Genomic DNA, 25,165 nt, shown 5'->3' with positions numbered 1-25,165 from the left:
TGCTGCTCCGGGCCCAGTTGCCATTGCTTTGTGCCTGGGCACTCTAGGCCTGGCTGCCGCTGTTCCAACATTCTGTCCTTTTTTTTTTTTTTTTAAATGCATTTATGTTGCAATGTTGGCTGGTGAGTTGAGTTCTGACTTAGTCTTTGATTTTTCAAGATCTTCTTTGTATTCTTAAGTAATTTTACTATCTTTTGCTCTCACTTGATTTCTTCACATTGAGAACTTTGGTTTCTTCCTCCTTGTTCTGGGAGCTCAGCAGGTTGGCCTGTGGCACCCCTTTGTTCTCCGCGGGCTCCCACGCTGCTCCAGCCTGTTGCCGGGGTCGGCGCTGCCCAGGAAGCAGCCCCCGGCCTTGGCTCCGTTACCCGCGCTCAGAGGTCAATGGCTCAGGGCACCCCCCTCCCCTGGGGGCCCCATCGCCCAGCTCCCTGCCGGTGCCGCCCAGCTGGCTGGTGTCTGGCAGGGGCTCCTGCTCCCTGTCGCATTCCTCCAGTCTGGAGCTTTTTTTTTTCTCTCCTTCCCGCTAGGGGAGTCTAGGATCAGAGTCAACAGACTATCCTCTGCGTGCACGCGACTCTGGGGGCTCCGCTTTTCGCCACTCCCCTGGGATTCCGCCTCACAGCCCCATCTCCCCCTGCCCCAGCCTGGGTCCCCAGGGTCTGGTCCAGGACTGGGGATCAGAGCAGTCCGGACTGAGGCTCAGCGCCGCCGAAGGCTTTGTTTCTTCCCGCTAGGGTAATCCAGCATCAGAGTCAACATTCAGTCCTCTGTGCGCAATGTGCGCACGACTCCGGGGGCCTTGCTTTTCGCTGCTCGCTTGGGATTCCGCCTCACAGCCCCGTCTCCCCCGCCGGAGCCTGGATCCCCAGAGTTTGGCTCATAACTGGGGGTCAGCGCTGCCGGTTCGGGGGTTTAGCCCAGGCTGGGGGTTTTATTTCCTTCCTGCTAGGGAATGCCAGGCAGCACCCAGCCCTCTCCTCCTCTCCGGCTGCGACCGAGCGTGTGCGGGTGCGCAGCATGTCTCCGTACCTTAGGCTTTTTTTCAGCTCCTCTGATTTTCCTTCTGGTTTTCTCTTTCCTTCTTGTTGTAGAATTTTCAGTCAGTCGACTACCTGTAGCTCTGGGCGATGTCCACTCTACATTTTAGTTGTATTCCATTGAAATTGTTGTGTGCTGCTGCGGTTAGGTGTTTACACCCCTCTCTATACCCCTCATAATAATAAAAACATACACAGTCTGGGATTTGTTTCTGATGTAAAAATTTACTAGAGACAATTTTTTTTTCCAACCAGTAAACTGGGAATTCTCACATGTTATTGGAAACAAAATTTTCCCAAATGGTATTACTTAAGATATCTTCAAAACAAGTATATCATGACAATACTATTTTTAGTAATTTTTGCTTGATGCCAAGTTATTTTTGAGGAGAAATTTCTTTTTAAGAATAGTTGAGAAAATCTCATTCCATTAAAAGGAACTCTTAGAAAAAAAAAAAAAAGAACTCTTAGAAAATTTGAAACTAGTGTGTAAGATATACCAATACCTCTTCACCCATAATAAAGGTCCTATAATTCACATAACTTCAGCACTGAAAACCTAAAACAAATAATGCTCTTGACTTACACCAATGGCATTGTGACGATCAATGTAGCTTTCTCTTTGATAAATTTTGCTGTAGTCATTTCAGTATCCACAGATTCTGGAAGATTCAGATGCAATCTGTACTTCTCAGAGACCTCAATCAATAAATCATCCTAAGAATAATAAACCAAGAGAGATTTTGAAAGATAAACATAAGAAAGCATTTATTGCAGAAGCCGGTTTGGCTCAGTGGTAGAGCGTTGGTCTGCGGACTGAAGGGTCCCAGGTTCAATTCCGGGCAAGGGCATGTACATTGGTTGCGGGTACATCCCCAGTGGGGGGTGTGTAATAGGCAGCTGGTCGATGTTTCTCATCAAAGTTTCTAGCTCTCTATCTCTCTCCCTTCCTCTCTGTAAAAAATCAATAAAATATATTAAAAAAACAAAAAAGAAAGCATTTTACTGGTTAAAATGAGTGTTGTTGAATTTCTGTTCCGTTACTGACTCCTATTCCATAAGAAGAGGATCCTAACTTATTGCCATGTGACTTGCAGTGAGCAGTAACGTTCCTGTTGTAAATCCCTGAGCTTTTGAGATTTGTTATTGCTGTTGAATACCTCAAAAGTTTACTGAGCAGTAGCATAAGATGGGTGTTGTCATCTCAAATTATACACGAATTTACTTTGGGGCAGACAAAGCAAACAGCAAGGAAACTAACCAGAGGCTAGGAAGATGGTTAACCTATATTTTATAGTGATAAAGCCCCTATTTAAAACTATCACAATTATTTGGAAGACAGTAAATTTGTGGCGTTAGGTACAGAATTGGTAAAATAAATTTTTGGTGGCATGCATTGGTTTTATGGGCTATGTTTAACAAGATATGACAAAAAGAGATGAACTTAAAGACTAGAATACCTTGACAGAAATGCAACTAATTTTTTTTTCAATTAGTAAAGGATAAAATTGAGGTTAGTTTATTTTATTTTATTTTTACCAATGAAGGCTGTTTAAGACAGCTGAGAGGCAAAGACTAAATCACAAATATTTTACTTTTATTAAAATGTCTACCTGGGTTAAGGTGGACCTCAATAAATCCTTCCATTTGACTTAAATTGGGACAGCTATTAAGTAAAAAAGGACAAGCCGCCAAAACCGGTTTGGCTCAGTGGACAGAGCGTCGGCTTGCGGACTGGAAGGTCTCAAGTTCAATTCCGGTCAAGGGCATGTACATTGGTTGCGGGCACATCCCCAGGAGGCAGCTGGTCGATGTACCTCTCTCATTGATGTTTGTAGCTCTCTATCCCTCTTCCTTCCTCTCTGTGAAAAATCAGTAAAATATATATATATATATAAAAAAAGAAAGAACTCTATAAACTAAATGAGAAAAAGTACTCTTTTTTTTTTTTTTAAAAAAAAGGACAAGCCATTAAAAAATGGACCTGTCTAAAAAAAAAAAAACCTTATTGGGTATAGCACTGTGGAATTAAATAAAATATTACCAGCCTGGACTAAACCTAAATTAAAATAATCTTTGGACCCCAAACATTCTATGGGCATGACGCAGGCTGAGCTAATTGCTCAGCATCTAAGGATGGCATATCTACATCACCCATTCTACATGAACCTCCCAAAGAATGGAGCTGAAAGTAATGGGAAACAATGGGGCTAGGCAATACAGGAATCTGTAATGGCTCTAAGTGAGAACATCCTCCACATGCAGGAAAAGGGACCCTCAAAATAGCTGTCTACCAGGATGTCAGCATTACTGTGCACCAGTAACTGCTGTGGGCCATTTGTGTGTGTGTGTGTGTGTGTGTGTGTGTGTGTGTGTGTGTGTGTGTATATGCAAACTATGATGGCAAAATGCTGTACTTTGGAGTCTGATACTAGAACTGGAGGTGTCTTTTTTTTTTGTATATTTTATTGATTTTTTACAGAGAGGAAGGGAGAGATATAGAAACATCGATTAGCTGCCTCCTGCACACCCCTTACTGAGGATGTGCCCGCAACCAAGGTATATGCCCTTGACCAGAATCGAACCTGGGACCCTTCAGTCCACAGGCTGATGTTCTATCCACTGAGCCAAACCGGTTTCTGGTGGAGGTGTCTTTCTTGGGGAACGATACAAATATTTGTGATGAAGTGAGTGGACTGTGGTAGACTATAGGATTGTTGCCAATTGTTTGAACTCTGAAAAAGGATTAATGTATATCTATCCCTATGACTGCTCTTGAGAATAGTCTTCCCTACCCTATCAATGTAGGGCTTGGCCCAGTGACTTACTTTAGCCAATAGGATGTGAATAAAAGTGACATATGCCATGTCTCTGAGGAAGTTTTAGGATACATTGCATGGTTTGGCCATTTCTATTTTCCCTCTAGCAGGAGAATGAAATAGGTCAGATAGGAATTGCTTCTTCATCTGTTTCTTAAAATGCGTATTATCAAGCAGAGCCCTAGCCAGTTTCACTGAGTGGATAGAGCATTAGCCCAAGGATTGAAGGATCCCAGGTTCCATTCTGGCTAAGGGCACCTATTGCTGTTGCAGGCTGCATCCCCAACCCTGGTTAGGGTGGGTGCATACGGGAGGAACCATGTGTCTCTTTCATCAATGTTTCTCCCCTCCTTCTCACTCTCTCTAAAAAAATCAATGGAAAAATATCCTTGGGTGAGGATTAACAAAAAATAAAATAAAAAATAAAATAAATAAAAAGATTTGTTGAACAGATCAGGCCCACCTGACATGTAACCTGAGCAAATTACTGTAAACTACTGAGATTGTGGAGTTAGCCACTACAGCAAACATAGGGCCTGTTGACTGATACACATTTACAGTAGCATCTATTCAACCTACCTCAGAAACACTAAGGTCACAGAGAGATACTGAATTAATACCAGGTAATTCAACTTTTAATTCAATTTTCAGTGGTTTCTCATTCTCATCTGCCACCATTTTTAATTCATAGGCTGGTCTCTTCATCTCCACCTGGATCTCTGTTCTGGAAATCTCTTCTATCAGGCACCCCTTTTTGCTTGAAACTTGGTCCTTTGGCAGTAAAAGTTGAGGGGAGTGATCTGAATTGCTCAGAGTGCTGCTGCTTATCTGTTCAAGGGTTAGTTCTTTATGGAAAAAAAAAAGGGGAGGGGGAATAAAAATCAGAAAATTAATCAATAACATAAACTACTATCAGTGCTATCAGGCTACTAGTTGCAATATATGTAGTGCTAGCCAAGATGGCAGATAAAGCTGCAGCTAATTGAATTTGGGAATCTTAACAGAATTTTAAATCAAAAAGATTTCAAAGTTTAAAAGTTTGCAGGATTTAAAAATCTTTAAGGACATGCTAATATTCCTAATATCTAATCTTTTTATATTTTAAGTTATTCATCTTTTTAAAATATATTTTATTGATTTTTTACAGAGAGGAAGAGAGATAGAAACATCGACGAGAGAGAAACATCACTCAGCCGCCTCCTGCACACCTCCCCTAGGGATGTGCCAGAAAGCAAGGGGAGCCCTTGACCAGAATAGAACCTGGGACCTTTCAGTCCACAGGCCCATGCTCTATCCACTAAGCCAAACCAGTTTTGGCAAGTTATTCATCTTTTAAATTTGAGATTTCTAGTTTGCAAAATGCACATAGGATACAAAAATTTTAAATCAATATAATTTTCCATCTACATTCATTAACTTACCTTTTCTCATTTTCTCTCTTAAATCTGTGGGGCCAGTTTGGATTCCCATCAGATTTTGTTTCATCCTTTGAATGCTTCCTTTTATTTTAAATTTGGTAATATGGTAAATGTGTGAGAGTGTGAACTGGAGTTGTTCCTCAATGCATTTCATGGCCATGTGTATTAATTGATCTTTTTTCACTTGGTCCTTTTCTGCTGCCTGGAGAACATCAGGATTGTAGGCAACATCGATGACTGTGTAGACATCTGCGTGTGTGAAAAAGAAAAGAAAAAAAGATAGACATTTGTGCATGAGATTCAGAGGGTATGAAATGAAGACAACTTGTTTCACTAATGATATTGTCAGGTAATATATTAAGCCACAATCCTTATAAACCTAGAAAGTATTAATTCTATTCCTATATTTTTCAGAAGCAATAATAAGGATGCTATGTACACAGTTTCAATGAGGGCATTTCTTGGCATTTTATATAGGTTAAAAACAGTTTAGATTATTAGACAAACAGTAATAACAACTTTTAAAATGAGTAGCTCTGTTTTCTTCTAAATATATTTTTGTTGATTTCAAAGAGGAAGTGGGAGACATATATAAACATTAATGAGAGAGAGAATTATTGATCAGCCTCTTTCACACCCCACATTGGGAATTGAGCCTCAACCTGGGATCGAACCACTGAGCCACACTGGCCGGCCAACAGTATTCATTTTTATAAAGGTATATTTATTAGTCATTAGCTACATTATAACCAAATAAAATATTTTACATATAATGTCTTTAACCAAGTAAAATCTAGTTCATGCTATTCCCAATAAAAATATTTAAATGTGTTTTCTATCCCATAATTCTCTGTACCTGATGTTTCAGACATATCTTCTGGCCTGCCAACACTCAGAGGTACTGGATCAGTGGTTGATTGGGGAGCTGGAATCCTTTTCCACTGACATAGGTTGATAAAAAGTGTTTTTTCTTTAGGTTTCTAGAAATCAAATATATTTCAAAATAATATCCTAAAAGCAACACCTCACAGAATTTGAAGAGTGAGAATTTTAGGCTCCAAGTAAGTTATTACTTGTATTAAAACTGTGTTTCAGAAATTATACTGTTAATCTGATTTTCCCAAAGCTCTTCATAAAGAATCCAGTTGCTATTCCCAGAGGAACTGGGAGGAGGAAGGGGGAATTGATCTAAGCAGCTGTTCCATTTTTTTTTTTAACCGTCGGAATTGATCTAAGCAGCTGTTCCATTTTTTTTTAACCGTCTTTCACCACTTTCTTACCCCCATAACCAAATAAATCCTCTTTATTTGAAAAACCTCCAATTCTATGATTCTCTATTAAATCATTACATTATTTTTGTTTTCACTCTATCAGAAAAATGGCCCATTTTGAGATCTCCAAAATATATAAAATATGAATTTCCCATTTTTACTCCTTCAACGCAATCTTCACTACATTTCACTCTCAATTAGAGTGGCAGTTTCCCTCAGGGCTCCAGTAACAACAGCTAAAGGTAAGCTATTCATTCAGAACCTCCGATCCTAGGGCACCAACTCTACGTACCAGGATTCTTGTTTGTAGACAGAGCTGTGGTTCTGGGGCAGCACAAAGCTGTTTGCCCTCTTTCAGCTGCTGTTGAATGAAGCTCTTATAGCTCTCAGGGTTACTTTCAGCCAAATCATCTAGTAGGTTCCAGAACTGAGTAACTTGGGTAAGCAGACCGTTTGAGGATGACTCCATGATTGAGGTGAATAGGCCTCTTAAGTCTGAGGAAAGACATGACTTAAGTAAAAATAATGTGTGTAACTATAATTCATTTCTTCTTTTGGGAAAGGAGGACCAGGTCAGGAATAATTTTGAAGTTAGCTGTTTCTAAAACACTGTAGATCGGCACCACTTTATCTTCTCCTTATTCTTGAATTATCTAGTATCACTTCCTAAATTCTCAAGCTGTCCTCTCAGATAATAAGGCCTTGCCTCCCCTAGACCCTCACCTGGCCTGAGGGGCCAGAGTACTCATTTAAGTCTGTGCTTCCAGGTCGTTTCCTTTTTCCAACACCTGGCTTTGGATGACTGGTGCCCTAACCAGCCTGGAAATTGCCAGACTTCCTAAATCCTCAGCATAGCTTAGTAGTTAAAAGCATGGACTTGTGCTGGCTGGTGTGCCTCAGTTGGCTGAGCGGTGTCCCATGCACCAAAAGGTTGCAGGGTCCTTGCTGGTTTGGCTCAGTGGATAGAGCCTCCGCCTGTGGAGTGAAGGGTCCCGGGTTCAATTCCAGTCAAAGGCCACATGCCCAGGTTGCTGGCTTGATCCCCTGTAGGGGGCGTGCAGGAGGCAGCCCATTAATGAATCTATCTCTCCTCCCAACCTCTCTGAAATAAATTAAAAAATGTATTTTTAAAAATAGATTTTATTAATTTTTACAGAGAGGAAGGGAGAGGGATAGAGAGTTAGAAACATTGATCAGCTGCCTCCTGCACACATCGAGGGGTGAGTGAGTGGTCAGGGCAATAAAAATATATCTTAAAAAAAACTCTCAAAAAAACCCCCCAAGCCGAAACCGGTTTGGCTCAATGGATAGAGCGTCGGCTTGGGGACGGAAAGGTCCCGGGTTCGATTCTGGTCAAGGGCATGTACCTTGGTTGCAGGCATATCCCCAGTAGGGGGTGTGCAAGAGGCAGCTGATGACTCTCTCTCATCGATGTTTCTAACTCTTTATCTCTCTACCTTCCTCTCTGTACAAAATCAATAAAATATATTTTTTAAAAAACCCCAAAAAACAAAACAAAACAAAAAAAACCAAAAAGGTTGCAGGTTCGATTCTCCATCAGTACACATGCAGGAGGCAGCTGATAAATATTTCTCTCTCACATCGATGGTTCTCTCCCTCCTTCCTGTCTCTCTGAAATCAATAAAAACATTAAAAAAAAAAAAAAAGCATGGACTCTGCTACATTCCAATCTTAGCTCTACCAACCTACTGGCTGTGTGACTATGAGCAATTAATTTATGTTTGCGCCTCAGTTTATTCTCCTCAAAATGAAGACGACAATACCAATCTCCTGGGGTTACGTGAAGATGGAGAGGATGGGACTCTCGGTCAACACCACATGACAGTGATAACATCCTCTCTGACTCCAGACAAGTTCCCTCGCACCTTCTCCCCCACTGGAAGGAGCCCCAGGGCACCCACAGAATGAGGAAGCGGAGGTTTGGGTTCTTTGAAAGTTACATTAGGGTTAGAATCTAAGGGGGAAACTTAACTAATGGACAGCCATTCCGGAGGTCTGCGAACCCACCTCTTTCGTTTCCGGACAAACCGCGACGCCTGTTACCACGGCAACCAGCCTGGGTAGCACCTAATGGAGTCCGGAGAGCCCCAGGCAGAAAGTCTTCCCACTTCCAGTTCCGGGCTCTCCCTGCTCCGCGGCAGCCTCGCTTCTCGGCTGAGCCCGACCCCCCTTTCCAGAAAGGCGCCCGCCGCCCTCCTGCACCGGGGGACCCCTGGAGGGTCCTGGAAACCCTCCCTGCGGACGCCTCCGAGCGCTCTGTTGGTGGGAAGGATTTCTCGGGAGCACGACTTCCGGCCAGGAAGGGAAGATCGCTCCCCTTCCTCCCAGTCCGCTTCCTCCCCCACCCCCGCCACGCGAGGCCGCGGCGCACGGTATGGGTGTGTTTGTGTGTGTCTGTGCGGGGCGGGCGTGTGGCGGGCGGGCTACCGGGGGCTTCTCGGCCGCCGGGGAGCGGGTCCCGGTGACAAAGATGGGGGTGTCGTCTCTGTCTTCCACTGGGAAGCCTCAGCTCCCCCTTCAGGCACTTTAGATACTTCTCGGGGCCCGGTCCAAAGTGTCCCCCCCGCCCCCATTGGGAGCGAAACCCGATCCCCGGGCCCATCCCCGAGGAGCGTGAGCGGGGGATGCCCGGCCACCCTGGGCCCGGCCTCCTCGCCGGCGCGGCCGCGGGGCTCCGGCCGCACAGGTCCCGGCGCGGGTCCGGCCCGGGGCGAGGGCCGCCGGGGCCTGGGGCCCTGGCGAGGGCAGATTAACCGGTGGGAAGGCTGCGTTTTCACGAAGGACTCGGGTGAAGCTGCACAGCTGCCTTTGAGCACTGACTCCTTGGCTTCCTGGGTCGGAGGAGAGCTTGTAATGGAGTGGTTCCTCGTCTCACACTAACAAGATGCCCGATTTCCTCAGGATCGAGGGGTGAGTGAGCGGTGGGGTGGTTGCACAAAGCCCCTGCTAGCTAGCTACACGGTGACTAGCCCTGTCGTGTATTTTTTTTTTTTTTTTTTGGAGGCTTCTGTACAAAATAGAAAATAAGGTTCTCCCGAATGGAGAAATTTAGGGCATCTCTGTGTTTGATGTTTTTGTTTCTGTTGTTATTCGTGGCCCCCGATGCTCTCAAATCCAGATGATTGCTTCATCGCAAACTAACTTTGAGGTTGCAGAGTTGATTTTTAACCTGGACCTTGTTTGCCTTGGACTATGTGGCCTGAGATAAGTTACGGCTTTTAGGGAATTTTATCTACTAATTAGGAATGAAGATACTCACCTATTTTGAGGAGTAAATAGTGTCATTTCAAGGAATTCCATTGTACACTATCTCCTTTCATCCTAATATTTCTGTGATCAGGAATTTCCCCTTTTAATGCTGAAGAAAAAACTATTACCCAAGACTTCTGAGATCTAAGTGATCTTTTCTTTGCCTCATGCTTCTTTATACTATTGTAATAAAATATAAGGCAATAAAGGACATTTTTATTTTTAAATATTTGTTGATTCATTTCAGATTGAAGAATGTCCCGGGTTCCACTGGGGAAAGTCCTCCTAAGGAATGTCATCCGGCATACAGATGCTCACAATAAGGTGAGAGGTACAACCTACTTCTCGGAAAACACAGATATTTACATTGCGACTCATTAACAGTAGCAAAATTACAGTTATGAAGTCGCAACGAAAATAATTTTATGGTTGGGAGTCACCACAACATGAGGAACTGTATTAAAGGGTCACAGCATTAGAAAGGTTGAGAACCACTGCTGTACAGACAGAAAACCATGTACTAACGTATGGCAATAAGAAAGTGCTTGAAGCACTGGGGACATGGCAAGAAATTGTGTGCAACCAGAAAGTAGTGAATGTGGGGGCTAGTGAAGATGAGGCCAGTGTGGATTATGATGTTAGATTATATATTTTTTCTCTCTAGGCAATACCAAAACCATCAAATATATATATTTTTAATTTTTAAAATGTTTTTATTGATTTCAGAGAAAGGAAGGGAGAGGGAGAGCTAAAAACATTGATGGGAAACATGGTTGGCCTGACTCTTGCACGTCTCCTACTGGAGATTGAGCCTGCAACTTGGGCATGTGCCCTGACTGGGAATTGAACAGGTGACCTGGTGCATGGGACAATGCTCAACTGAGACATACTTGCTGGGAAACCAGTTAAAAAAAAACAAATATTTTTAAACTGAGTGTGACTTGATTATATTTTAGAAAGATGATTTTTTAATTGGATAGGTGATAGATCAAATGGGGTGAGCAGTAGAGAGACCAGTTAGGAAGCAATTGCATTGGTCCAGGTGAGAGATGATGAGGGGGCGGGAGTTCACATGAAAGCAGTGGCAGTAGGGATGAAGATGAGGAATTTAGGAGGCAGGACCCAAAGAACTTGGTGACTGACTGGATGGTGGCGATAATCACAGAATCAAATATTACTGTCTTGTTGAATGATGATAGGAATCAAAAGAAAGGGGCATAATTAGTTTTGAAGATGTTGATGGTGAAGAGCTTATAGGATGTCTAAACAGTTGGAAATTCCGACTTGGAGCAAAGGAGAAATGTTGAGACTTGGTTTGGGGATTGTTGGTATGTAGGAAATGACAGAGGTCAGGAGAGTAGATGAGGTCACCTAGGAGGACACATATAATGAAAGGAGGGCCACGGGCCCTTGTTTGGTTTTCTTTGGTGAACTGTATAGTTCCTAGTTTGGTCTTAAAAGGTATTACTGTAATGTAACCTGATAATTTGATTATGAGTGAGGTTATAACCGTTATCTAAGCAGCCTCTGCAATTGCATTAAACCACCCCTAGTTGAATGGTGAACTTAGATTTGTAAGTGGTGGCTAAAAAGATAATCTAGCACAGATTTAACAAAATATAGGAGGATTTATTTATCATTATTTTAAAAATATTTTAGGGTTTTTATTTATTTTAATATATTTTATTGATTTTTTACAGAGAGGAAGGGAGAGGGATAGAGAGTTAGAAACATCGATGAGAATCATCAATCAGCAGCCTCTTGCACATCCCCTACTGGGCATATGCCCGCAACCAAGGTACACGCCCTTGACCAGAATCAAACCTGGGACCCTTCAGTCCACAGGCCAACACTCTATCCACTGAGCCAAACCAGTTAGGGCTTATTTATTATTATTATTTTTAATCCTCACCCGAGGATATTTTTCTATTGATTTTCAGAGAGAGTGGAAGAGAGAAAGAGAGAAATATCAATGTGAGAGAAATATATCGATTGGTTGCCTCCTGTATGTACCCTGACCAGGGCCTGAGTCAGGGAGGAGCTGTAGCCAAGGTACATGCCCTTGAATGAAATTAAACCTGGGACCCTTCGATCCGCAGGGCATTGCTCTATCCATTGAGCCAAGCCAGCTAAGGCAATAGGAGGATTTAGAAATAAAACGTACTCTTTATTTTTTGGTTATTTGTAATCTGATTCTCTAGAAATTCCCTAGCAATTCTCAACATCTTTTTATTTTGTTTTTTAATAAAAATTAGAATGTGTTGTGAAAGCCCTGAAAGTTTAAAGACCTGTCCTTACTAGCTTTTTGACTTTGGTAAAATTTCTGAGCTTTTGTTTTTTCTCAGGATATAATAATGGCATCTTGCTTTGCTTTCCTCGTAAGATTGTTTAAGGTTCAATTGAGATGATACATTTAAAATGATAAAACATTTTATTTTTTATTTTTATTTTATTTTTATTTTTTAAAATATATTTTATTGATTTTTTACAGAGAGGAAGAGAGAGAGATAGTTAGAAACATCGATGAGAGAGAATCATCAATCAGCTGCCTCCTGCACACCTCCTACTGGGGATATGCCCACCACCAAGGTACATGCCCTTGACCGGAATCAAACCTGGGACCTTTCAGTCTGCAGGTCGACGCTCTATCCACTGAGCCAAACCGGTTTCAGCTGATAAAACATTTTAGAAACGTAAGAGATTATCATTTGGTAAATGCAACATAATTACATAATTGATAAGGTTCTAAGCGTGTCTATGCAAGGGTTAAAAAGTTTGCCGGGACTGGTTTGGCTCAATGGATAGAGCGTCGGCTTGGGGACTGGTTTGGCTCAATGGATAGAGCGTCGGCTTGGGGACTGAAGGGTCCCAGGTTCGATTCCTGTCAAGGGCATGTGCCTTGGTTGCGGGCATATCCCTAGTGGGGGGTGTGCAAGAGGCGGCTGATCAATGACTCTCTCTCACTGATGTTTCTGACTCTCTATCTCTCTCCCTTCCTCTCTGTATAAAATCAATAAAATATATTTAAAAAAAAAAAAAAAAGTTTGTTGCAGCCCTAACCAATTTGGCTCAGTGGATAAAGCATTGGTCTGTGGACTGAAAGGTCCCAGGTTTGATTCTGATTAAGGGGTGTGCAGGAGGCAGCTGATTGATGTTTCTCTCTCATCCATTTTTCAAACTCTATCTTTCTCCCTTTCTCTATATAAAAAAATCAATAAAACATATATTAAAAAAAAAAAGAATCAACGAACTTTCTAAAAAAAATTTTTTTTTGTTTCTGCAGAATTCTTCATATTTGAGATTTACTGGGTCAGCTTGTTCAACCACATTGAGAAATCATAATGAATTTCCCAGGATCTTGATCATAACCCAGTCTGTAATCCCATAATTAGTGTAGACTTTATTTTTAGTTACTTTTTTGTGATGTAAAGTGTTATTTTCAGTAACTTATTTTGATCTCTTTCTTTTCTTTTTTTTAAAAAAACCTAGATTCAGGAGGAATCAGATATGTGGAAAATAAGAGAACTGGAGAAACAGATGGAAGATGCTTATCGGGGCCACAAAAGGAAAATGTTGCCCAGCAGTTCAAGGTGAAGTTGAAGCTCTGAGAACCAAAATAATACCCATCTTCTTCAAAATCATCAATATTAGTTTAAAATCATTTTGGTATGCTAAAGATACATGGTTCAGTTTTGTGAGTCCTTAAGCTTTCATTCCCTCTTTCATAAACCTAGACCCAAGTATAAAGGTAATGGCTATAACGCATATGATCCTACTTTTTTTTTTTTTTTTTTTAAATATATTTTATTGAATTTTACAGAGAGAAAGGGAGAGGGATAGAGAGCTAAAACATTGATGAAAGAGAAACATCGACCAGCTGCTTCCTGCACACCCCCTACTGGGGATATGCTCGCAACCAAGGTACATGCCCTTGACCGGAATCGAACCTGGGACCCTTCAGTCCCCAGGCTGACACAATCTACTGAGCCAAACCGGTTTTGGCCAATCCTACTCTGTGTACTTATTTGCAATAGAGAATTTTAAAAGTCTTATCTTGAACAATTGTAAACATTAAGGATTCTGTGGATTCTGACCTTTATCTGATGGCTTTTAATCTTAGATTTTCTATTTGTATCTTATGGTTGCTTAGCTGATCATATATTTCTGTTTCTTATTAATCTTTCATTCTCTCAGCCTTTTTTAATTTTTAAAGTTTTTTCTCTCAGCCTCTTTTTTAAAATATATTTTATTGATTTTTTACAGAGAGGAAGGGAGAAGAATAGAGAGTTAGAAACAACAGTGAGAGAAACATCAATCAGCTGCCTACACATACACATCCCCCACTGGGGATGTGCCCGAAACCAAGGTACATGCCCTTGATCAGAATCGAATGGGACCTTTCAGTCTGCAGGCCAATGCTCTATCCACTGAGCCAAACTGGTTTTGGCACTCTCAGCCTCTTCTTTACTCCATCTACTCACTATCTTCACCAAATTATAGTCTTTTACATTATCTTTTTATTAGAGTGTAAATATAAGGAATTATGCAGGCTTAGTGGTATAGGAATGTCTGAGTATTTCAAGTATTTTTGGGCTCTTTAGTATACAGCTATATGTGTGAAAAATAACTCAAAGTAGTAATGCTGATTCTAAAGCCACCAGGGGAATAGTTAACACATTGTGAATGGATCATGAGAATTCTCGTGTTTTCTGTTCTAAGGCTTGTGACCAGTGACAATATTAACCTGTTAACCGAGCAGGACCTATAAATACGTCAAACATAAACACTATCGGGAACGGGTAGGACATATGAATACGTCCTTGAAATATATGTTGCGCCCCAAGAGGGATAGTATATATTTTTTGTAATCTTTATAATTGTTTGTAAAATTTATAATCTTTTATATTTTATTGATATTTTACAGAGAGGAAGAGAGAGGGATAGAGAGTTAGAAACATTGATGAGAACCATCGATCAGCTGCCTCTTGCACACCCCCTAGTGGGGATGCGGCCGCAACCAAGGTACATGCCTCTGACTGGAATCGAACCTGGGACCTTTTATTTTTTATTTTATTTTTATTTATTTATTTATTTTAAATATTTTATTTTTTATTTTTTTTAATATATTTTATTGATTTTGTACAGAGAGGAAGGGAGAGAGATAGAAAGCTAGAAACATCGATGAGAGAGAGTCATCGATCAGCTGCCTCTTGCACACCCCCTACTGGGGATAGCCCGCAACCAAGGTACATGCCCTTGACCGGAATCGAACCCGGGTCCCTTCAGTCCCCAAGCCGATGCTCTATCCATTGAGCCAAACCGGTCTCGGCGAACCTGGGACTCTTTAGTCCGCAGGCCGATGCTCTATCCACTGAGCCAAACCAGTTTCGGCTATAATTTTTTAATTCGATTTTTCCATTTTTTTGTTGGTATTCTTTTCTATTTGTTTGTAATTTTGTATTTTCCTTTGTGCTTTATATATAAATAAACGGGAAAAAATATTTCATTTATTTTAATTAAGTATAAATAAAAAAAATAATATAAAATTACGTCCGCTGGGCATGACGTACTGACACGTCCTAGTGAAAGAGTATGCGCCCATTGTACATTGCGTAATTAAAAAGGGAACTTCCCGGTTAACAGGTTAAAAAGATATTAGTTTGTAAGAACATATAATTATTTTAATAACTTCAAAATGCAATGTATTTAATTTTAAAGTGTACCTTTAACATTTATGTAAAACATTTTTTGTACTGGTTCAATAGAAACTTACCCTGGAAATAAAACTACTGGTCCGCAGTGTGTTAAAGTGAGATATTTCAGGAGAGAGTGTACCCGCAGAGTATGTGGACTTTGGTGTATGACTGGCTTTTTGTAAATGGCTTTAGACAAGAAAGTATATAGAGTATCTGAGGTAAAGAAAGTTTCAACAAAAAATATATTTTCAGTCTGTTTTTTCTCTGATACTTCTTTGAGAATTTACAAGTACTGTTGTGAAGAACAAAATATTGTTGTTGTTTTTTTCATTAATCCTCACCCCAAGGATATTTTCCCATTGATTTTCATTGAGTAGGAGGGTGGGGGAGAGAGACACAGAGAGAAACATCAATGTGAGAGAGACACATTGATTGGTTGCGTCCCCCACACGCCCCAACCAATGCTGAGGATCGAACCTGCAATTGAGGTACTTGCCTTTGACCAGAATCAAACCTGCCACCCTTGTCTGTGGGACAATGCTCTAACCAACCAGGGCCAAAATATTGTTATTTTTTGAAAAAACTAAAAAAAAAAAAAACTAAAAAAAAAAAAGATTCAGAGGAAGAGAGATGGGGGGGGGACGGGGAGAGAGAAACAACAGTGATGAGAGAGAATCATTGATCGGCTTCCTCCTGCACGTCCACTGCTAGGGCTTGAGCCTACAACCTGGGCATGTGCCCTTGACTGGAATCGAACCCCGGACCCTTCAATCTGCAAACTATCTTGGTGAATAAATCTTCAAAGATAATCTCTTTAAGGGCAGGGATTCTGATAGTCTCATTTGCATTATATTCTCAGTAGCTAGAACATACCTGACACATAGGAATCCTTAAATATTTTTGATAACCAATTAGCTAGCTTTAGTGACTGGTTAGTGGATATTGTAAGTATGGGCTGAATCAGTGGTTTTCAACTGATTTTCTACCCCAGTGTACTCATGGGCAAGGACTTATTCCCATTGTTACTGTGACTTCACCACAGCAAGTTGCTGGTTTTCCCGGAAGGGAGTGTATGTAGAATTTAGGATAGTTTGCAGTGGCCCCAGCTGTGACTATGCTTTGTTTCCCACTTTGCTTGTCTTCCTAGTTGAGTGAGCTCTAGCGTGCCACAGTCCAGAAGTTGTTTCCTTTATATTCTTCAATAGGGTGGGTAATAACGGTCAGATTTTAATTGGACAACTGTACAAATTTACAGCGAGGAATAGATAGTCTTTTTTACATGATTTAATAAAACATTAAATATCAGGTGGTTTTGTTCTCTCTCTTAGCTTGTTCAATGAGTTTTATGCATGATGTTCCATAAAGTAACTTTATATATTGTTTCCAAATCTAAAAATCCTTCTGTTTCCTCATATAGCCGGATGCGTAGTGATGGTTTTGATGAAGAAAGTCAAAGAGACAATTGGAGGCCAAGAAATGAAATTTCTGAGGCACTGGAAGATGATTTTCTTAAGGCTAAATCCTGGAACAAGAAGTTATATGATTATGAAGCTAACATGCCAGACAGGTTTGTGACTAAATTCTTGTGGCCATTAGTAATATTTGGCATGAGAATGTGAACTTTTTTTAAAAAATATATATTTTATTGATTTTACAGAGAGGGATAATTAGAAACGTCAATGAGAGAGAAATATCGACCAGCTGCCTCTTGCACACCCCCTACTGGGGATGTGCCCGCAACCAAGGTACATGCCCTTGACCGGAATCGAACCCAGAACCTTTCAGTCTGCAGGCCGACGCTCTATCCACTGAGCCAAACCAGTCTCGGCAAGAATGTGAACTTTTAAAAACTTAATTATCTCTTCAAAAACTTGTACACAAATGTTCACAGCATAATTATTCAGTGTGGCTAAAAAAATGGAAACCCAAATGTCTATTAGCTGATGAATGAATAAACCAATTGTGGTATGTGGAACGGTAATGGAATGTTACCTGGCAGTAAAAGGCATAAAGTACTGATAGCATGTTACAATATGGATGAACCTCGAAAACATGGTAGGTGAAAGGAGCCAGGCATAAAAGGCCATTTGGTATATGATCCTGTTTATATATGTCTAGAATAGGCAAATCCTTAGAGTCAGAAAGTAGATAAGTGGTTGCCATGAGCTACAGGAGAGGGAGGAATGGAGAGTGACTGCTAATGCAGTTTCTTTCTGGGGTGATGGAAATGTTCTGAAGTAAGGTAGTGGTGGTGGTTGCACAACTCTGAATATACTAAAAGCCACTGACTTGGACACCTTAATAGGGTGATGTTTATGAATTATATTCCAGTTGCTATTATTTAAAAAAATATATATTTCATTGATTTTTTACAGAGAGGAAGGGAGAGGAAGAGAGAGTTAGAAACATCAATGAGAGAGAAACATCAGTCAGCTGCCTCCTGCACACCTTCTGGGGATGTGCCCGAAATCAAGGTACATGCTCTTGGACTGGAATAGAACCTGGGACCTTTCAGTCCACAGGCCAATGGTCTATCCACTGAGCCAAACTGGTTAGGGCATTTTATTTATTTATTTTAAAAATATATTTTATTGATTTTTTACAGAGAGGAAGAGAGAGGGATAGAGAACTAGAAACATCGGTGAGAGAGAATCATCGATCAGCTGCCTCCTGCACCCCCCCCCCCCAACCCCCACTGGGGATGTGCCCGAAACCAAGGTACATGCCCTTGACCAGAATTGAACCTGGACCTTTCAGTTCGCAGGCCAATGCTCTGTCCACTGAGCCAAACCGGTTTTGGCAGCTTAGGGCATTTAAAAAAAATATATTTTTATTTATTTCAGAGAGAAAGGGAGAGGGAGATAGAAGCATCAATGATGAGAATCATTGATCAGTTGCCTCCTGCACACCCCCTCCTGGGGATCGAGCCTGGTCCCTTGGCATGTACTGTTGACCAGAATCGAACCTGGGACCCTTCAGTTCACTTGCCGACACTCTATCCACTGAGCCAAACCAGCCAGAACTTGGTATTTTTTTTTTAAATTGTACCAATATATTATAGACAACAATATGTTATGAAGTGTTTTTAGAGAAGCAGATTATAAGTTTTATAAAGAAAGAGAATGGCAGGTTTTCTTACAAATGGACAGAGGAATTATTTGTGCTTGAATAATAGTGTGCAGCACAGAAAAATAGCCAACTAAGTGTACTGGGCCTTGTGGGGTTGGCTTTACCATATCTCTCTTTTTTGTTTTGTTTTATTCTGTGTGTATGTCTGTGTGTGCATACATTCCTAAGTCTGTCTAATTTAATTTTCAAAAACATATGCACTGCTTTAACGATATGTTTAATAAAATGTCATCTTACAGATGGGGTCACAGTGGTTATAAAGAGTTATACCCTGAAGAATTTGAAACAGACAGGTAAGACAAATAGGTTTACTGGGGGGAAAAAGTTAGAAACTAAGCTTAGTAGTACGTCTGAACTGTAAATTAGTTCAAGTGCAGTTTTTACAAAACATGTAACATTTGCCATTAAAAATGTAACCAAAGAATCATCGGCAATTCAGATGGAAGATGATAGGTATTTTGCCTTTCCGTGAATGATGTTTGACATATCTATAGCACTTGTTTTTTTCTTAATTTCTAGTTGGTACTTTTTTTTTTTTAAAACATTTCTTTTTTTTTCTTTAATGTATTTTATTGATTTTTCTTACAGAGAGGAAGGGCGAGAGATAGAGAGCTAGAAACGTTGATGAGAGAGAAACTTCGACCAGCTGCCTCCTGCACACCCCCTACCGGGGATGTGCCGCAACCAATGTACTGTACATGCCCTTGAACCTGGCACCCTTCTGCTGAGCCAAACCAGCTTCGGCGCACTTTTTAAAAAAAATATGTTTTTGTTGATTTGAGAGAGAGGAAGGGAAAGGAGAGGAATAACCATCAGCTGCCTCCTGCATGTCCTGTATTGGGGATCAAGCCTGCAACCCTAGGCACTGCCCTGACTGGGAATCTGATAACCTCTTCCTGCATGAGAGGGCCCCCAACCAATTGAGTCACACTGGCCAGGACTATATATAGCACTTAGGTCTTTATATTAGAAGTGTCCCATACAGTAATTCAGTATAGCAGATGAGAATTTTTTTCAAAATAAAAATTCTTTAAAAAAATATTTTTTTTATTGATTTTTTACAGAGAGGAAGGGAGAGGCATAGAAAGCTAGAAACATCGATGAGAGAGAAACATCGATCAGCTGCCTCCTGCACACCCCCCATTGGGAATGTGCCCGCAACCAAGGTACATACATGCCCTTGACCGGAAACGAACCTGGGACCTTTCAGTCCGCAGACTGACGCTCTATCCACTGAGCCAAACCGATTTTGGCTCAAATTAAAAATTCTTATATAATTTTAAACCAAACAGTTTCCTACCTGTCAGATTGGCAAAAATATATATATTTTTTATAATGCCCAGTGTTGCTAACACAAGTGATAAGCAGATCTTAATATACTTTTTTTTCCTGAGTCTATTTCTTTTTAATGATTTTAGTGTTGTTTTACAGATTAGAATTTTTATGTTCATTTTAAAGATGAGGAAATAAAAACTCAGTTTTCAAGTCTCAGAATAACCTTATGTCAAAGCTGTTTTAAAATTTAGATGTTAACCCTAACTTTCTATCTAGAATGCAGAATATTAAAATGGAAATATTTTTGTTTCTTTTTTATTAGTGATCATCAAGATATTACCAATGGAAAAAAAAGATCTCCCCAGGAAAAATCATCTACCCATGAATCTCACAAACACAAGAAATCAAAGAAATCCCACAAAAAAAAGCAGAAAAAGAAGTCACATAAAAAACAGAAGAAAAGCAAAAAAGAAATCACAGATATAACAGCAGATTCCTCAAACGAGTTCTCAGAAGAAACTGGGGCTTCTAGCGCCAGGAAACAACCACATAAGCGTAAGAAAAAATCAAGGAAAAAGTCTCTGAAAAAGACTCCTCTAGTTTTAGAGGCAGAAAGTGACACTTCTCAGTCTGATGATTCAGCATCCAGCAGTTCTGAGGAAAGAGACACTAAGAAAACCAAAAGGGAAAAGAAAGATAAAGTCAGTGTTCCTGTAGTTAGCAATGAAATGCAGGAGAGGACAAAAACAAACAAACGCACAAATTGGAAAGTGGCCACAGATGAAAGGTCTGCTGACAGTTCGGAGGATGACTAAGTGAGAAACAGTCTTCAGTTCCCACTTACTTGGATTTTGACAGCTCTTGCATCTTGGGGATTTGCTGACTCTCGTGTACACAGGGGGCCTGAGGGAGGAGTTGTCCTGTGCCATCTGTGTACATTCTGACAGACTTGTCTTCTATTTTGGCCTGTTAAACTTGATCCTTTTATTGTTAATAGGGAATCTGGTATTTTGTTATGAAGTTTTCTTGAAGAGATTATTTTTTGCAGTTAATTACATTTAGTCTAGAGTGTATATACAGCAAATTAAAGGACCCAGGAAGCAGAATCCAGTAATGACCTGGGTATGCCAATTAGGATGTTGAGTTTGGGGAAAGCGAAGGCTGGGATCACGAGGTAGATTGGAACCAGTGCTGTGCAGAATGTATATAAGGGAACATTGAGTTGCTCTTGTTTGGTTTATATCACAGGTGCCACTTGACTTTGTCTTAGCCTTGGTGCTTTGATCTTTCTGTATTTTGGCCCCATTGGTCTGGTCGTTTAGTGGGGAAATGAACATAAGAAAAAACATTTTATCTTAAACACCCATAGACAGCTGTTATCAGCAGAGACTAGGGTTTTCTGTTAAATTTTCCTGCTGGACAGGGATTGTAGCTATACTCATATACCCATAAACATGGTAATTGGCTAGTAAAATTTTTAATTCTTTATGGGTAGTAAATTGTTTTGTAGTTCCAATGCTGTATATTGCCTAAATGGACTTGGGTTCAAATATTTCTTTTAGGCAAGTCCTTAACAAATGGGGAAGAATAAGTTTTTTCATGCTAATGATGCTCTGAATGGGCTTCAGGGCATCTGGCATTTAAACGTCTTCCTTGTTCATTTTGAAACCTGTTAATGAGCTTTAGATTTTCCCTGAAACTAGGCTGAATCAAATCCAAAATGAAAGACTTCTCAGGGACATATCTACTTCTTTTTCAGCCTGCCTTCGGATTAAAGCACCAAGCAGAGACCATGTTATTTCCTTTTGCTATATGTGTTAATTCCTACTATGTTAATTCCTAAGAAATCAAAATAACACTGAAAGACAAGTTAATTTTTCATTATGGCAGAAGATCAAGTGACATTGTTTTTCCTGTTTGTCACTTCATGGGCTGAGTAAAAAGCTTGAAAACTCACTTGTCTTGATTCTGCCTCTAATTGGTTATGTGGTCTGGAGTAGGTAAGTTAAACTCTCTGGCCTTGCTTTGTACCATGTGTAATACACAGATGCTTCATGGTGATATGACATTAGAGGACACCAGCAATAGGATATAACTATGACATCACTCCATGAGGTGGTAAATTTTATAGTTCTGCTAAATTTGTTCTTTACAGATTTCTAACGGAATGTTTGATCATGAAGTACATGGTTGGCTAGAGGGTCCCGATCCCAATTACAAGCAGGTGCTACCTTTGCGGCTATTTATTTGAAATATTAACACTTTGGTATTCAACTGTCATTGTTCAATGGTATATATTTTTACCTTTGGGATTAGTGGGGACCCAAGGGAGGAAGAGCAGTCTATAATTACTACCTCTTTACCTAAAGCAGTTTTGTTCTTGGAGCAAGTGAAATCTCTGTTGGAGGAAGTGTTCACTCCCCCCCCCCCCCCCTTTAAACATTGTTTCTGTGTTATAAAAGTACCGAGTCTCAGCACAGACTCAGGAGAATGGGTGAGTGGGACAAGGCATCTCCAGGAAGTTGGTTCTGTTTGGGTCTTGACCTTTCCCATAGTAGTAGACCTCTCTTTCCCAATGAATACACACCTTGCTTGTTTTGTTTTTTTGCCATGTTTACCTTTTCTTGGTCATGTATAAGCAATAAAGCTGTTTTCTGTTCTTCACCTTTCTCAACCCTAAATTTTCTTCTATGCCTAAGACTAAGGCTGATGTTTCTTCCAGCCACCTGAAATACCATTTGCACTACTAGCCCTGAAACATTTAGTCCTAGTGTTTCTGCCAATCGGAGATCTTATTAAATCCTAAAATGGGATTTTAAAAATAGAATCGGAGAACTCAAATTTATTGAATAATTGTTGTGATACAATGTGGAGTTTCTGATTCTAAATAAATAAATTTCACTTGAATTTTCAATCTGTCACTTTTTAGCACCAACAGGGTAGTAGCCTGAAGTTGACCTGACAGTGGGTTGAGAACTTTCCCTCATTGTCCCTTCAATCTGCTTACTAACAAGTCCTTTGCTGCTTCTGTCATCTCCTAGGGAACGTTCTACTGCCCTCCTTTCTGTACAATCTGGGCAAAACGGCTCGTGATGGCGAGAGTAGTGTCAATGAAGCGGTCCACACAGCTAGAGAGACAATTTTCAGTACGAGAGTCTAGGCGATTCCCTGGCTTCTCCACACATTTATCCCAACACAGCTCCATGAAGTGGTGCACCTAAGAGGACAGAAAAGTAGTAACAATTAGGGTCTGTTTATAGGCCTACCTGCCAATTTTCCCGTTTTCACTTTCTGTCACCTAATAATAACATTCTTTCAATTAACAAACCATGGGCTCTCCTCTTTCCTCCCTCCTTACTCTGTCCCCAGTATGGTCCAGATCCTCAGCCCTACATTGCAACAATTCTTTTATCCTCTCTTCTATTTTTCTCTTCAGTAATTACAAAATATTTTCCATCAAGTCACCTGTGTTTGCTTAATCATCAATTTCTCCTGTTAGTTTCTCAGGGCACTCCCTTATTTAACCCCAACCCATACGGGTTCAATGAGGCCCACACAGCATACTCAACTTGACTTTTTTTGTAGTTAATCCTTACCTGACGCCTGGAAGTGGGGGTTGCCTCCCCACTACTCCCAAATGGGTTGGGGATCAAACTTACAACCCAGATACCAGGAATTAAACCTTCTGTGTGAGGGCTGAGGCTCTGAGCCACACTGGCTAAGGCTAAACTTGACTCTTAATAATATCAATATTCTGCAAGGCCCTCCCTACAGATTTTACCAATTCTTCAAAAACAGTCTATTATTTCCTACTTGTGTCAAGTCCTCAATCAGAATGTAAATTTTCGGGCAGGATTAATTATCTTTTAAAAAATATATGTATTTTATTTATTTTTTACAGAGAGGAACAGAGTTAGAAACATTGATGAGAGAGAAACATCTATCAGCTGCCTCCTGCATACCCCCTACTGGGGATGTGCCCACAACCAAGGTGTATGCCCTTGACCATAATCAAACCTGGGACCCTTCAGTCCACAGGTCGACGCTCTATCCACTGAGCCAAATCGGCTAGGGCAATTATCTTAAAAAAAAAATACAAACCCCAAGCTAGCACCAGTGTAAGCTGAGAAAGTATTGTACCAATGAATTCCCCAAACCACTGTTCCCATATCATTCTAAACCTATCCCTTAAAGAATAGTTCTTAACCTTTTTGAGAATCCAATGACGCTTATGGATCCACTCTCCAGAGAAATGCACATACAGGCACAGAAAATGTACGCACTTTCATAATGTTCAGGGCTCAAAAGATTTCTAACCAGGGGTGGGGTGGGGTGGGGTGGTGGGGACACCCGGCGGGGAGGAAGAGAAAAATACCATTTACCAAGGGTTCACTATTTGGGGAGGCTGAGAGCTAGGCACTCTCAATCCTTTTTGCGGTAATAAAAGATGACTTCGTTTAAGTGGCGCGGTAGGCTAGGGAACCAGCCCTACGTAACGCAGCTATGGAGGCACCGTGCCGGGGGTTCCATGCCGAAAGAGCTCCAAAGCGCTGTTGTAAACTGTAAACAGTCTAGGCTACTTCAGCCCCCCAACGCCCCAATAATGTTCTACCGCTCTATCGTTCTCAAGTACGTTATCCCACAAGGATTGTGAGGATCAGATGGGATAACGTCCTTGAAAACATTAGAGAACATTATCCCTCCAGGCACTGAGTAAGGGGACGGGTGAGGGCGAAACAAGCAGCACAGTGGCTGGTGTCCCGCCTGGAGGCACGTGGCAGGCCAGCGGCAGGGGCACGATCCGAACCCAGAGCTCCCGACTGTCAGCCCAGAGCGCTCGCCACCCAACTCGGCTCCCGTCCCCTTGCACCACCCAGACCTTTCTTTCCTGCCTCACACCTGGGCTTGCCTAACGGCCCAGGAGCACCACCGCTCCCCAGCGGCAAGGCTGCCACGGCTCGTTTCTTTTGCGAGGGAACCGGGCGGAGCAGGGACATCGGGGGACTTCCCCGCGGAGGCCTGGGCCCTGCACGGCAGCCTCGTTTCTCGTCACCCCGGTCCCGGCCCCGCACCTGCGCGGTGAACTGCGCCTTCTGCTGCTCGGCCGCCACCAGGCGCTGCAATTCGGCTTCGTCCGCCTCTCCCAGCTCCGCCATTGTCCGCGTCGGGGGGGGGGGGGGGGGGCTCAGGACTTCCGGTCACGTGCGTGCGCAAGTGCGGCGGCCGCACGCCGACTCCCTACTTCCG

The 25,165-nt window shown here is 41.4% G+C and overlaps 3 protein-coding genes and 1 long non-coding RNA gene across 7 annotated transcripts in view; 1 reads left to right on the top strand and 3 right to left on the bottom strand.

Annotated features, from left to right (window-relative positions):
- PIH1D2 (PIH1 domain containing 2) overlaps positions 1-9,171 on the bottom strand; it is a 13,237-nt gene extending 4,066 nt beyond the window's left edge. The window contains exons 1-6 of the mRNA XM_036427397.2: positions 8,577-9,171; positions 6,841-7,043; positions 6,134-6,257; positions 5,281-5,526; positions 4,439-4,704; positions 1,627-1,757 (exon numbers count right to left, since the gene is read on the bottom strand). Coding sequence (XP_036283290.2) covers positions 1,627-1,757; positions 4,439-4,704; positions 5,281-5,526; positions 6,134-6,257; positions 6,841-7,043; positions 8,577-9,171 — 1,565 coding nt within the window. The remainder of the gene's footprint in view (positions 1-1,626; positions 1,758-4,438; positions 4,705-5,280; positions 5,527-6,133; positions 6,258-6,840; positions 7,044-8,576) is intronic.
- NKAPD1 (NKAP domain containing 1) lies at positions 8,802-22,582 on the top strand. Of its 4 annotated transcripts, XM_036427400.2 has the most exons (7): positions 8,826-8,941; positions 9,351-9,479; positions 10,066-10,142; positions 13,308-13,408; positions 16,932-17,081; positions 18,883-18,936; positions 20,241-22,582. In XM_036427400.2, exons 3-7 carry the CDS (start codon positions 10,074-10,076, stop codon positions 20,731-20,733), a joined length of 867 nt encoding a protein of 288 aa, XP_036283293.1. In that variant the 5' UTR covers positions 8,826-8,941; positions 9,351-9,479; positions 10,066-10,073; the 3' UTR covers positions 20,734-22,582. The 4 variants fall into 4 exon arrangements, with proteins under 4 accessions (XP_036283294.1, XP_036283293.1, XP_036283295.1 ...); XM_036427401.1 differs by lacking the exon at positions 9,351-9,479 and having other exon boundaries at positions 8,802-8,941; XM_036427399.2 differs by lacking the exon at positions 8,826-8,941 and having other exon boundaries at positions 8,991-9,479.
- Positions 18,788-19,662, bottom strand: LOC123651913. The gene is made up of 2 exons (XR_006740901.1): positions 19,393-19,662; positions 18,788-19,150 (listed from the first exon to the last, which is right to left on the bottom strand). It is a non-coding gene; the product is annotated as an uncharacterized LOC123651913 (long non-coding RNA).
- On the bottom strand, positions 22,353-25,161 carry TIMM8B (translocase of inner mitochondrial membrane 8 homolog B). The gene is made up of 2 exons (XM_036427407.2): positions 24,991-25,161; positions 22,353-23,135 (listed from the first exon to the last, which is right to left on the bottom strand). Exons 1-2 carry the CDS (start codon positions 25,072-25,074, stop codon positions 22,968-22,970), a joined length of 252 nt encoding a protein of 83 aa, XP_036283300.1. The 5' UTR covers positions 25,075-25,161; the 3' UTR covers positions 22,353-22,967.
- Positions 25,162-25,165: the final 4 nt, after the last annotated feature.

The sequence above is a fragment of the Pipistrellus kuhlii genome, unplaced genomic scaffold (genome assembly GCF_014108245.1).
Source record: "Pipistrellus kuhlii isolate mPipKuh1 unplaced genomic scaffold, mPipKuh1.p scaffold_m20_p_9, whole genome shotgun sequence".
In the NCBI taxonomy this organism is placed as follows: domain Eukaryota; kingdom Metazoa; phylum Chordata; class Mammalia; order Chiroptera; family Vespertilionidae; genus Pipistrellus; species Pipistrellus kuhlii.
This window is presented reverse-complemented; position numbering and strand designations above follow the sequence as displayed.